Source organism: Scleropages formosus, chromosome 8 (assembly GCF_900964775.1).
Source record: "Scleropages formosus chromosome 8, fSclFor1.1, whole genome shotgun sequence".
Lineage (NCBI taxonomy): Eukaryota > Metazoa > Chordata > Actinopteri > Osteoglossiformes > Osteoglossidae > Scleropages > Scleropages formosus.
Genome location: NC_041813.1, coordinates 7,529,742 through 7,544,265, shown reverse-complemented (window position 1 = coordinate 7,544,265; position 14,524 = coordinate 7,529,742). Strand labels below are relative to the sequence as shown.

Here is a 14,524-nt window from a genome sequence, read left to right as displayed (position 1 = left end):
GTTCTCACTCTCAGAAAAGTTTTTTTTTTTTTGAAAAGTCAGTTTTTAAATCCAATTATTCATAAATGATTCATTATAAAAGCTGCATAATTTTCATTTTTTGTCTCCCATTTTCCAAATGATACATTCCATGCATCCATCCATTGTCAACAACCGCTTGTACTGAGCTTATTTTAATAATTGAGTATATTTTGGTATACGTTTTTTTGTTAACTTCTTACCAGATTTTAGTCACTTGTTAATTGTATAGAAACGGTCCAAAATCGTCGATGCTCGTTGAAATCCTGGCCCCCATGCTGTAACTGGACTGTTGAAAAATGAGAATTGGAGAGCAGCCTTTGTTGAACCCAGAAGGACAATTGAAATTCTTCCCGGAAGGATTAGATTTGCCCTCAACTCAGTGAACTTATACATGTCCCATAGTTTGTGCCTGTGAGCAGCTTAAGGCATGTAGGTTTGAGAAGAACACAAGACCTTAGAGCAAGTGTATGTAGTTATGGAAAATAGTGTGTGTGGGGCCACTGTTGATATTATTTAAATTATCATTAGGTGCTCAAGAACCTGCAACTGCCTGAGATTCATGCAGAATGAATAGTCATTCTTATAAGTTGCGCTGTACCTCGTAGCGTGCTTTTTCTCCCCTCAATAAATGTCCTTTATGGTGCCCGGTGGATTCAGACAGCTCATAAGCTAAAGGCTGGAGCTCTCATACTGGGCCTCTTATTTTTGATTTATGCAATTGCTGAGGCATTCTTCCTTTATCTGTTTTCTCCTAAACATGCTGTATACACACTGCACACGTTTACGTCTCCCAGTAGACCTTTTTAGCTTTGTTCCTTTCTCAGATCAGTCTGAAGAACACAGTTTTATTTCCCTCTTTCTGCACATATATCACTTCTGGCTAGCAGTAAAAGGCATTTTTTATTGAGCTCTTTGCCTCATAGATCTCTCTAATATGGCTGTTTGTCTTAAACAGCCTTCCAGGTTCATGGTTCTGGCTTAAAAAAAAATCTTGCAGAATTAACCTTTAAGAGTTTAATTAAAAGGATTTGTAGCAAGAGTTACACTGTGATTCTAGTGCGGAATCCCACGAGGGGGATGATCCGGTACGCCTTATGGGGAGCGAGGAAGACCCTGATCCAGCCCATGGCCAGCAGAGTGATGTTGCGGTGCCTTTTTTCACCGGCGGTGTGGTCCGCCCCTGCCGGAGCCTGCCTCTTAGGCATCACCGGCGCTCCAAGCGATTAGGAATCCCTGCTCTAATTGGGTCGTAGCACGGCAGAGCTAGTGACCAGTCAGGCGCACCACGGAGCCTGAAAAAACCCCCAATTAATGGCTGTCAACAGAGTTGGCCCATAACCTCATTCTAGAGCCTTTCACGTGTTCTGCTGATTAGACCGAGTTGGAAAACAAAGCAACAGACCTTGTTGATGTGACTCTTTTCCCCCATTTTATCCGGGTTGGGGATGGTGAGTGCGTGTTTGAGTGCCCAGATGTGCCCAGAACTGGCCCTTCCCCTCTGTCACATTTCGGTACTTTTTGAATAGGTATTGCTTTGAGATGACAATTTTTAGGGTTTCATATGGTCTCAGGGTCAGAAACTGTGAGATAAAATTTAGTGACGTATCTAGCACGGTTTGCTTCATATTCGTGCCGTCTTTACTGGTCTGTGGGAGTATAAGCAGCTGCAGCGTAGGACTTGTGTAGCCCCCTGTATCCTAAGGAAAGGGAGGGCTGGCTCAAAACGGTTCACGCTAAGCCTGGGAGGGAGCACGGTAACCTGGCACCATCAAGTTTCCCGGGAGCGCTCCGATCTCGAGGCAGCCAGCTTGGCGTTCCCCGGGCTCTGCGTGACTCCGAATGGCAGGAGGCTGCTGTTGCTGTGGAACTCGCTCTTTCGCTGTTTGGACACTTCATGAATGTTATACAAACAGACATGGATGTATTTCAGGTATTCACCACCCTGGAGAATGTCACATCTGACATTAGTTTTCCTTTGAAATAAAATGTGTCATCTGAAATTACAGTGAACTACACAAGGGTGTATCATTCTTTGATTTGGATACTGTATGGGAGTTCATGTTTAAGGCTCTAGTTAAATTTGTTCAAATGTGAGTCATGTTTAGTCATCATTACCATCAGTTGAGGGCAAGGATTCCGTTTTATGTCAGGCTGCATTTTCGGGCTGTGGGTTTAAAGTACATGGAATTTGAGGACAAATCTTGTTTTAGTCACTTTTAAGGATATATTAAAGTATGATGAAGATGCAAAATTTAGTTTGTTGGCCTTCAGATTGATTACAAAGGTCAAATCTTCTGCTGTCTGAATACCAGGGTCCGTCCACTGAAATTAATTTAAGCATTGCATTTTGACATGTCCCATGCTGACAGTCTGAGTTTGTAATCTATGGTATTGTAAGGTAGAGCTGTCAAGAGTTGTGTGTTAAACAGCTTGCATGTCAGAAAACAACATTTGGCCATCTAACAATTGGCCATTATTTTTCAGATGTGTCTACAGGAACAGGTGTTCCGTCAAAAAGTAAAATTTATTTCAAAAGGTTTTTTTTTTTTGTTTGCTGACTGTACAGACACCCACATATGCATACCTGTTTTGGCACTGTGTGTATATGCTAGATGAGATGGTGATCAAAACAGATGCATATTTTTCGATTAATTTTCAAGACGCACGAAATAGACTGCTCATGTGTTGATAGGAGATCATGTTAAGTGTCAGTACAGAGCAAATATGACCCACTCCCAGCACACATTTTGAAAGGGCTCCACTCACGTGTCCCCCCGAACACATTATTAACCGTGCGGCAAATGCCATCGATCTCCATTGGCAGGCGGCAGTGCCACCCGTCAGACAGGGTTCTCTGTGGTGTAAAAATAGTACTCGAGTACCACGCTCTTGTGTGCAGCGTGACCCAGGAAGCGCTAGTGAGATCAATGCCTGCCCACCATTGGCTTTTTCCTGTGCGCCAAGTGACGTACGCCTTGAGTTGTGGGAGACTGTTTTTCCCAAACGCCAGGATAGCTTAAAAGGAGGTAAATGTCCCATGGATTGACTCAACAACATAGAGCTCTTGGATCAAATTAACATGTCTTTTCCCTTTCATCATTCATAATTTGTTCTTTGTTCATTGTGGGGATAGCGTTAGTAACAGCTTTCTTTATAATGAAATACAAGCAAAATGTTTTCGGTCGAAAAACTGCGGTAGTTTTCGGAGAGGGACAGTGGCAGTTCAGCTCTTCAAAACATTCTAAATATGTTTTATTTGAAGGCTTAAAGGACATGTTTTTTGCTGTCATTTAGTGTCTGGTTACAAGCAAGGGATTGTATCCAGCAGGAAAACTCAAAACAGTCTCTTGCTCAAAAGCATGCTTGCCTTCCTCTCACTTGCTATCTGTATCGCTACCCCTTTCACTTTTTCTTGCCAACACTCACCTTCCACCCCTTCCGTTCTCTTTCCTGCATGAAAAGTGTGCTGACAGATGTAGGCATACGGGATTTCAGAAACCACTTCATTTCCCTACGTGGAAATTGACATGTGTTTGATGGTTATTTAAAACGGCAGGCCCTCCACTCCACAGCGCAGTCAGGCCCCCTTTCACTGCTGCCGTGCTCATCAGAGCCTATTGATTCACGGTGCTCTCTCACTGTGCTCTTTAGAGAGCGATACAAGTCTAGGCTGCTTAGGAACAGGAGCAGGGATCGGGGATCAGAACTGGCTGCCAGTTCCCCATGCCTTATGGTTGTCTCTCAGCAGGAGTAACGGACTGAGGATGACGAGCGCTGGCCCAGCCAGGAAGCCTTATCGCAAGGCACCCCCACAGCATCGGGAGATCCGACATGGCGCATCCCACTTCCGCGATGATCTGACTGGCAGCACCGGGAGCGCATCCGTTCCCGCTGCCCTGCTACCACAGCCGGAGCCCTGCCAGGTAACTTGCCTTCAAAACCACACCCCTGTGTTGCAGCAGTGCAGGCGTTACAGAGACCTCTGCCCCAAGCAACCTGAGAGCCCCAACACCCCCAATGTCTTCTCCTCCTCATGGTCCTTGGCCTCAGACAGTGACCTGGATGTCTCTAGCCTCTCGAGCTTAGACATAACCCTCCTACCACCGCCGCATCTCTTCCGCCAAGATGAGATTACCGACACCGTGAACCGCTTCATCAGCCCGAGCGAGGATCTGCTGGCACTGTCTGGCAGTGAGCCGTCTGCACCAGAGGACTTGCAGGATGTCCATGGGTCGCCATCCAAATCACGGAGTCTGGAGCGATCACTGGTCTTCAAGGAGAAAGCGGAAATCTTAGTGCCCAGGGAGCAGAACAGTGCCTTTCCTACACCAGTGCCCCCAAAAGGGATCCTTAAGCAACCCAATGCACTAGGTGTACATGCAGAGAACTTGAGAAAATCTAGATCTGCTGAGACACTATGCCCCAACAGGCCACAAAACCCAAGGGAGCAGAATGGATCCTTGGAGAGAGAGAAACTGTGTTGGAGACAGGGTAGGACACATTCAGGCCAGGCTGCCTCTGCAGCCTTGTTATTGCCAAACTCCGCCACTCCAGAATGGAAGCTTCAGCTCCTTGAAGAGAAGATGAAGTTCTCCCAGTTCCTGGATGAGATCACCTTCCAGGTGTTGAGTCCAGAAAGCCTGCAGATGTTCCAGGGAAAGCAGGTCCAATCCAGGAGGGATACATGCCGTCATCAAGCCACCTCTCCTGCTCAGCAAACCCACGCAAAGAGAGTCCCGATCAGGAAGTCTGCGAGAGCTCGTTCACAGGAAGACCGACCAGTGTGGGGCAGGGATGGTGCAGAGAGATCCCGGCGCTTTCGGGTTGGCCTGCCCAAAACGTGGCACATTCCGCTGCGTGGAGACAGCTCAGACCTACAGCCAGAGACTGAACGTCAGCGAACAGACGCCCATCGGGAAGGGACTCGTCCCAAGGGAGAGGGGCTGCTCTATGGCCGTGTCGGTGGGGGGAACTCCAGACGCAGCAGAGATGTCGAGGAGCAGCACCGTGGCAGGACCTTACACAGGGATAAAGGGGACAGGGCAGAGCACCCCAAATGCCTCCATAATGAGGCGGGCGACCATTTAGGATCGCAGGGGTCCTCCTTTTCTAGTATTCCACAAAGCAAGGTAGGTGAATGGATAGTTGTGTTGTTAGAGAGCATTCCATCAAATCTAGATATATTGTGGTTGAGCTTTTTCAGTTTGAATGTTGCTTAGCTACACTGTGCTTGCTACTTTAAGAAACAAAGAACATTATAATTGTAATTCAGTCTGATCAGCAGTGTTTAAATTTTTCAGATAGCTGTAAAGCTGAGAAACTTGGGGGGGGGGAAAAATGCTACACTGACCTCCTGGACAGCTTTCTCCTCCTCTAAGTACACACCAAAGGGAGCGTGAAATTATATTCTAAAAGCTTTTTAGAAGTGAGCGTCTCCAGATTGGAAATGTTTTATGTAGTTCTTAGTATCTATTGAAATGGCGGTATATTACTGCCAAATCTGGAGAAATATGCATACTGTCACCTACTGTAATGCATGGGCTGTTGGGCATGCTCTGTTCCTTTGCGTTTGTGCATATGCAGAGGCATTAACTCTGTACTGAGCGCAGGATGTAATGTGAGCTTTCAGTTCTATAGAAGACAAAGTTGTCGCATTGATTTCACGTCTCTGCAAGGCATGTGCATATTGACCTGTGCATCCGTAAACGCACCGTGTAATGTTCTGCTCACACGGTGGATCTGGTGGTTTACACTGAATTCAGTAATGTGGTTTCACTGCTATTCATGCTAGGTCTAAATGGTCCCTGCACCCCCCTTGCAAACACAAATGGGGTTTGCTGGTACTCTAACAACCAATCTAAATCTATTGTGTTGAAGCAGTTGGCATCAGTAGTACATTCTTTGGTAGTTCGAAATGTAGGACAGCGAAAAAATGGCAAATGCATGTGTTACGTACCCTCACTAATGGATTTCCTAAATGTTGCTTCTTTTTTAGGACTCGCTGTCAGATGCAGACAGAATCAAGTAAGTTTTCTTTACATATTACTTGTATTTATATACCGATGTCCCTTATAGTAACTGAACGTAATGTTTTGGTAGGCATCTGTGTAAAGATGTGGTGATTTTGTGTGAGATACAGAAAAGACGGGAGAAACGTGTCATTCTGGAATACCGCATGAAAGGGGTTAGCAAGGCTTTGGTGTGTAGTAAGACGTTCTTTACTTAAAACCCTCAGGTAATGTGCCCTTGTTGATTGGCAGAATCAGGTGTGCAGTAGACAGGCGGGTACTGCCTCCTCATTCTCTAGTTCTATTGCCCATGCACTCCCAGTGATTTAGTGCACTGAAGGCTGAATAAAACAATGATAGAGAAGTCCTTGACTCTTGCGTGTGATGTTGCAGATTCCAGTTCCATTTACTTTGCATCCTGCAATAACCAGCTTCCGATGTGATAGCCGTGTCTACTTTTCATGTGTATCCTTGGTACACAGTGGCACCACCTTCCGTGAAACATGCTGATCGGTGGCTTTTTGCTGGTGGACGTGTAAGACCCCTAGTGTGCTGACTTCTGCATTGGCAAGCAGAGCCAGCTCTGTGGACTTAAGGGTCGTTCATCAAGCATGCAAAGTTGCTTTCCATCATTTCAGATAAATTCATAATGTGTGGGACATTAGCCCTGTCTCAGATTCTGTCTGCTCTGTAGATACCTTGGCAAGCTCTGAATCAGAATTTCTATACTTTCTTGTGTTTCCCCTGGAGATGATCCTGGAGGTTATGTTCCAGATTTCCTGGGTCTCTCCTGACACTAAGCTACTGGGCCCAAACCTCATTTGCATAGTGGTCTTCCAGCCCCTGTGTCTAGTCATGCCCAGAAATAAGATACCTATGAAAACAACATGTGACCATGTGCAGTCTTGCTTATTCTCCTCCTTCGTTTTCCCCATTTTCCTATGGTGCTGTAGGTAGTGTGCTGGCCCAGGGGTGCTGCTGTATGGCCTCGGGAAGCTCATTGATTGGCCTACATACTGTGCTTAAGCCAGAGGTGCATACATGCAGCGTGGTGCAGGGACTGGGGAGCTGACATTATCCCTCTTGACTGCCAGGCTCCAGTGGACTGAACCTGAGACCACTGTTACTAGGTTTTGGGAACGCTCACGTGCATCTGCTGCACGTGGTAACACGCGGGCTGACTATATTGGTCATCAATGAAGCTCTTACGGAAAAAGTACACAAGCTAAGATCTTTTAAGTGGTGTGCTGTGTAGCAGCTTATGTTACTTTAGGTTACTTATGCTTCAGTTTATAGTTAGTGGAGCATTTTATCAAGAATGACTTTAATAGTTTGTTTCACCTCTTTGTACAATGTGGCATTATTTAACAGAGTGATTCTTGGTAAGTACATTTTACATAGATTTAATGGCAGAATCCATTCTGAAACTTAAACTTGTAACCATGGCACCAGGTAGCATAGTCATGGGGGAAAAAAAAAATTTCAGCCTAAAAAATGACCAGATGGTTGAATTCAAGCCTTGCTGTTGTATTCTTGAGCAAACTGCTTATTCATGATTACTCTGCTGAAATGTTCAGCTGTATAAATGTATAAAATTTGCTTCTGATAGAAGCATTAACTATTGTACAGCCTTCTGAACAGGGAGTTCTGTTGTTATCATGCTGGCTAGAAGATGCTGCATGGCACTGATCATTGGTCTTTCCACTCTGTTCCTGTATTTTCCATCCCCCTCTGGAATAAAGCGTCAGCTAGATGAATAAGTGTAAATAATAGAATTTATAATTATGTGCTTTTGGTTATATCAGCAGGCATTTTCTGAAATGTATGTTCTGTCATATTGATGTTGTTATAAGCTTCATCTTTTTGGATGCTCTGAATGAGAACGCCCTGTGTTGTTGGGTTAGGGCTCCGGTTTGCCGCAACCCTGTTCGGGATAAGCGGTTTCAGACTTGTGTGTGAGTGAATGAGAACATAGTTTGACTAGATTTGTTGGACCACTATGCATATGTATAATTTTTTTTTTCTTCCCTTGACTTCCCCTTGGTATGTAGTACTGCAACAAACCTGTGCGTGTGTTGCTGGGCTGAGACAGTTGTCCTTCACTGAAAGCTGATGATCTGTCTTCCTCCTACTCTCCCCATGAGACCTAATCGATGCTCTTCTCTGTTTGCTTCCTGGTGCCTGAGGGCTGATTTGGCCCAATCGGCATCATTTTGGTCCAGCACAATTACTCAATCTCTTCCAGTCTCATCTGTTGTTTCACCAAGCACTGTAATAGAGAGGACCTTGCTGGGTTTGTTTGCGTCGTCTTCTGTGAACTGGCTGTGCTGGGTTCACTGGTTCCAGAGTGCGGATGCATCTTGGCAGGCCCACCCAAAGGGCTGCCTGTCAAACACTGGCTACTCAGCATCAGGGTGGTTCATCACTGTCAGCAAAGGCTCCTGGAGAGACTACAATCACTTGATCTGTTAATTGAGTGGCATTTGAAATAACTAACAGGAATCAATTTTAAAAAAAAAAAATTCTGCATGACTCTGAAAAACATCAGATGAATGGTATCTTCTTTTGTGTACAGTTGCTTGTTGAACTGTTAAAACTGTCAGGTAGCCCTCAACATTCAAAGATCCGTTTGTAAAACTGAAGGACATGTTACTTTATGTAAGCCGTAGCCTTTAGCGGTTATAAACAATGCTTTTCCAATTTGTATATGTGTAGTGTATCTATAGCAAGTAGTTTCAGTGAACTTTTGTTTTGCTCTAACACTGAGTTGCCAGGTCCTTCAGACTAATTAAACTGCCTTCCTACGGCCTTACTATCACAGTGATATCTGGAGAACCTGCTTATGCATGGTTATACGGAAGTGTTATGCTGAAATGTGTGCACCTGCAGCAAAGGTGGCATGTTAGTAACCTGGTATCGTTGTTGTTTTCCTTCCCCCCCATAGCGCACAAGTCTTTCTGGTATGAGAGCTCCATTTTTGAAACCCTTTCTGCTTCTTCTGTCCGTCCGTCCATCCATCCCTCTCTCCTTTGTTCTCAGTCTCCCCTCTGAGCATCTTGTTTGAGTTGGTCTCTCACCAGGTATGTTGGAGTCTCTTTAATCGATGCAAGGGCGCAGAGCTCTCGGGGCCTCCAGCTCTGCTCTAGCTCCCTGCCACAGAGGGCACGCTGCAGAACTGAGTGTTCCCTGTCAAGCTGTAAATTTAAACTTGAGCCACAAACTTCTGCTCTGCTGGGAAGGAAAAAAGGCTTAAACAATAAAAAAAAGGAAAAGTGACTATTTATTTATAGAATAAATAGAGTATTGCATTTTTAACACCGGGGAAATGAAGTTTCTATCTTCAAGCTGCTGCATGAATCTTTCATAGCCCTCGGCTGCTCGCCCCAAGCCCCGGCACGCCTTGGGCAGAGCGGAAGGGTGAAGGGGGTGATTGGGGTGCCCTGTGGGGTATGGAGCTCTGTACCCTCGTGTTGATTAAAGATTCAGCGTCTGGCAGCTGTTCTGCTTCGCAGCTACTTGCCTCTGGGAGAAGAGGGAGGGTGGTCTCCACCTCTCTGCTCAGTCCTGTCCGTGCAACGCAGGCCAGCAGTGTGGCAGTGAGCAGACATGCCAGGGCTTACTATCCTGCACCAAGGAGGCTCCCCAAAGCCTTTTAATGGGGTGCTTTATATCTTGCATTCAAGGCAGAGGCAGCTCTAGAAGGAAGAAGCAGCAGGTAGTTTATTGCTCAAGGCAGTGGGCTTGTGGCCAGTTTCCAGTTCCTGCAGGGGATCTGCTGTAGTGCTCTTCAGTGAGGAGCTTACCCAGAATCGCTACAGTCAAGTACTAAGGTGTGTGTGTGTGTGTGTGTGTATATAAATGACTGAATAGTAAGAAAAAGTGAAATAGTTAAAAGATCCACTGAAGAGTAAACTTGTGAGATTTTGAAGGTCGATTTGGGTAAAAACATCTGCTAATAAACTAAGTTTAATATTAATAGTGCAGGCGGCTGTTTCCACACGGGCGTGAAGTCAGTCTGAGAATAGTGAATGTCGGATGAGCAGGGAGCTGGAACCCCTTGCCGTGAGGAGGCTGTAACCTGTCTTCACGAGGTGCGGCGATCACGGGGAGACCGCTGGGTCTGGTGGGGGAGCTGTAGCGGGTGGTGGCTTCTGAGGCAAGAGGAGGTTGTGTCATGAAGCAGCTGTCTCTTGCTGCAGCCCAGCTGCTGCTGCTCTATGCCAACTCCCCCTCTGCACCTTGACAGCTGCTCCCATTAAGCCCTGCTGGCAAAGAGGCAGAGAGAGGCCCTCGGTTCTCGCCCCCACAGCAGCTGGCCGCATGGCCCAGCTTTTGCTTAGACCTCCGTGTAACTCGCAGTAGCAGACTTTGCTCCCTGGTTAGCCAGTGCTTGCTTTCAGGTGCATGGGGCTCTTGTGCTTTTGTGGTCCACTAATGAGGAGTCAGGTTCTTGTTGATGATTTGTTTGTGGTTTTAGGAATACTTTTTCAGCCCAAAAGAAAGGTTACCGATTTTCGGAAAGTCTGTACGACGTTTGATTTTGAGCGGCATCTAAGAATTTCGAAGTGGATGCTCTCTCTCAGGAAACTGGCAGTGACTGGTCGCAATGCTGTTGGGCACTGGTGAAAAGGATGATGGTGCGGGATCTGTGCGGGAGGCCAGGCTGATACTCTTCACCCCGTGTTCCCCGTAGGATCCTGACACAGCAGAACGAGGAGCTGCGCCGGCGACTTGCGCACACCACCCACAAGATGGAAGCCATGGAGACGGAGTTTGAAGCCAGCCGGCACTTCATGCAGGCCGAACTGGGCCGTGCCAAGGACGACCTTGAAAAGATGAGGGACAAGTTCCGCAGGTGAATGTGGCTGGGTGCTGCTGCTCTCTGGTTTAATCTGCTAATAGGTGAACTTTCATGCCGATCAGATGGCTTTGGTTGAGAATATATTTGGTTTCTTTTCGTTTTTGACATAAGCTGTGTCCCATTGTATTTAGCTGCTTATCAGACTTCAATGTCTCATGCCTCACGAAAACATTAGATATGCGAAAATGTCGGCGAACCGTATCGCCAGTTGCTTTTTGCCAACAGGTGAATGATGGGTGGTATTTTCGTAACGTCAGTCCATTTTGAACGGATAACAGTAAAGCATAATCGGTTGAGGAACCTTCTCTAGTTGGGCTTTGCTTTTAGGGAACGGAGCGCACGTCTCATGTCTATGTTGCTCACAGAGGGGAGGCCTCAGCAGATGTCTCGTTGAGTCAACACCAACAGTTGTCCAGGCTGATGTACCACTGACTTTCACACAGAGGGAAGAACTGTCGCTGCACCGACAACCAGCGCGCAACCTGGTTTCAACAGCACCGTGACTTTGTTTTGAGCTCCTAGTCATACATGACAGAAACAATACAGCTTGAAGGCCCCCCGGATTGTGCAGGGAATTGTGACGCTGGCAGAATAAAAACAGAGTGCCAGTATAGGGCTTGTCATTTAATAGTTACTGCTATTAGCATTATCTTGTAGATTTTCTTAGACGCTCACCTGCCTGTTTTACTTCTTAAAAAGCGGCATGTTCAGATGCCTTGGTAGGCATTTTGCAGGACTGTTTTGATGAAGCAGAACGATACAGTGTCTTTAGCTTAATTGGTCACAGAGTGTTTGGGTTAATTGGTGTCAGATCAGTGTGATCCCCCATGCTGAGATGCTGCAGGCAGCCAAGAGCATCCTCTGCGTGAAGGTGACTTGACTGCTGCCTTTCGCTAGGCCTGGCTGGAGCAGCTGAACAGTGACAACATCCTACACATGCTGTTATTTCTCCACAGTGAGTAAAGCTACGTAGACCTGTTCTCTGTCACAAAGATGGTAGCGATGTGATGGAGCTGATCGAAATCCGCATCCGTCAAATGCAGATCCAAACTTCTAAATCCGTACAAATGAGGATGTGGTTTTTAAGGAAAGTAAAAATGATACTTTCCATTTTAACTAATTTGCATGCACATATCAGTTAAAAACATAATTTTTGCTTTCAGCTTTACACAAGAGTAATTTTTTTGAGTAGTTCAAAAAACGTTGCTTTATGCTCCACTTAAATATTAATAAGAATATAAGCATTTATATAAGCATTTCCACTTAAAAACTTGAAACGAGCTGCATATATGTGAGCTTACACTAATCGTTTTAGGCTACACATACAAAATAAAACTTAAAATGAGCTACATTGCTTTGACTACTACCCCCCCCCCCACATAAAATTCCTATCTGCCGAAAAAGAGTTGATAAAATTCAACGGATTTCGCATCGGCCAAAAACGTTCGGCGTTCAACAACGTTCAGATTTGAAATTAGTCCCATCCCAAGGCGTAACCTTTCTCTTCTCCAGAGTCCCTCCCACCTTACGCTCCGAAAGCCCAGCAGTCTGATTTCACTCTTTAACAGCCTGCTTTTCCTTTCTGTCAGTATTTTCCATTACCTTTTGAAACTTGTTCAATTTGCTCGCTAAACACCTAATGGTTTGGCCGTTCTAACCGTGATTAAAGTTTAAATCTGTTTGCAGCCAGGATGCACTGATTTGCTTGTATAATGGCAGGTGAAATAAGAACCCATGAAAAGGGGGAAATTAGTTATTTGCAGTCCTGTGCTTAATGAGAAAAATAATTTCAGGAAGTTTTCTGTAATTCAGGAAATGAGGATTTTCTGGTTAACATCTAACGCTGTAACCCCTGCATCTGCATGTGTGAGTGGCATAGCGTGAGGGACTGAAGGCACCTCTGGGTTTTCATGGTAAAAGAGCTTCGCAATAAGCTGTGACAGGTGAGTACAGTCAAGTATCAGGGGGACTATCAGCATGGACCCGGGCAGCTGTGATCAACTGTCGCTGAACATTCGTATTTTGCCAAGGCCTTTAAATGTGGTAAAATTACTAGGGTCTTTATTGACCAGCCTTTTGTAAACTTATAAATGTCTCTCAAGGTGTTGAAAACATTTTGAGGGAACTTTGCCAACATAATTGGACTACTGTTAATTAATAATTGAATGCACTGCATAGTTATGTCAGATTTGATTATCTCCCTCTAATTATTTTTTAGAGACTTGCATGGCAATGACTCTCTGAAAGGAGAACCTGTGCACACAATGACTAAAATGATTTTCCTCTGTCCCTCTGCTGGCATTCTGCGTCTGCTTCACTCTCAGAAGGGTTGATGCAATTTGTTTGAGGCTTTGTGACTGTTTAATTGGGTTGTTTTGTGGAATCATGAAGTGATAGTAATCACACACATTTCGCATTGTGCTACAACTGTACATAAATCTCTGCCATGTGCGATTATTAAGCTGGAGGTTTAGAATTGAGGATTTAGTGGGGTTTTTCCTCAGAAAGCAAAAAAAAAAAAAAAAAAAAAGTGAGAGGCTTCTGAAAGTGTTCATCACCAAGTAATGTGCAACAGATGGACCAGAACTCTGGGTGCCCGTTAACTCCTATGAGATCCTCGTAGGATAATACTTAACAGAGCAGCCTGATCTGTGTAAATATAAAATTGCATATTGTCCTTAGAAAAATCTGTAATGCGTGGTTTACTCATGGCAGAGTGGGGTGCTTTTCATTGTGTAGCTTCAAAGATTCCAGTTGCTCTACAGTTTTTTATTAACAGCAAGTGACTCTGGTCACAGGACTTGACTTGGAGAAGCTTGTAGGAGCCAGTTGTGTCCATGTCCTGGCATCACTTGAACCCCCTCAGCAGTTTCACACTTTAAGATGCTGTTCCTGCAGCAATGAATGTTGGTCCTCTGGTTCGCTAAGGGATACAATAAACATTAGCTGCTCATATAGATGGGAAGGGTGGTATTGTCAATGTTCTTGGTGGGTCTGTAGTAGAACCCACAGCCATCTAGGGTGATAGACAGAGGCTCTTCACACTGGAAGCCGCATGTACAATCGTGATTAAAAAAAAAAAAAAAAAAAAACACAGTAAAGTCTGCAGATGGACGCGTTGAGACATCACAGCATAGCATCGGTTGTAAACCCTTTATTCCAATTACAAGACATTTATTCAGAAAGGCTGCTCCTGGTGGAGTGGGAAGTGCAAAGTGATGGGCATTGCCCTGATCAGTCAGTTTAATTTCAAAGCTTTCCTTTTGTCGCTGTGTCGTTAATATATGCAGAATTTCTACCTGTTCAAAAACACCACCATCTGGCAGCATTAACTTCCCAGTGACCATTTATATCGTGCTGATTTAGAGAGTGTAATGCAACACTGAAATACAGATCTCTTAATTTTCATTCTTAGATGAGCCTTATATGGCCTTGGTGCTGTTGTAAGTTTGGAATATATTTCCCATGTCTGGTCTTATATTGCATTCAAAGTGCACATCTGAAATCTGTGAAATGATGGCTCACTGATGGCAAATTGAATGTAAAACCTGGAAGAAATGTTCCTCTAAACTGTTGAATTGTGTGGCATCTATTGCATTTGAGTGCTGGATATTGGGTACTGATGGTAATGTCT

The 14,524-nt window shown here is 45.0% G+C and overlaps 1 protein-coding gene across 9 annotated transcripts in view; it reads left to right on the top strand.

Annotated features, from left to right (window-relative positions):
• The window catches only part of tjap1 (tight junction associated protein 1 (peripheral)), a 45,622-nt gene that overhangs the window by 17,825 nt on the left and 13,273 nt on the right, over window positions 1-14,524 (top strand). For 6 of the 9 annotated variants that reach the window (XM_018725039.2, XM_018725036.2, XM_018725042.2 and 3 more), the window contains 3 exons: window positions 3,767-3,944; window positions 6,017-6,045; window positions 10,723-10,884. In XM_018725039.2, the coding sequence (XP_018580555.1) occupies window positions 3,786-3,944; window positions 6,017-6,045; window positions 10,723-10,884 (350 nt within the window). In that variant the 5' untranslated portion in view covers window positions 3,767-3,785. The remainder of the gene's footprint in view (window positions 1-3,766; window positions 3,945-6,016; window positions 6,046-10,722; window positions 10,885-14,524) is intronic. The other 3 variants (XM_018725040.2, XM_018725035.2, XM_018725041.2) reach the window with 1 other exon arrangement.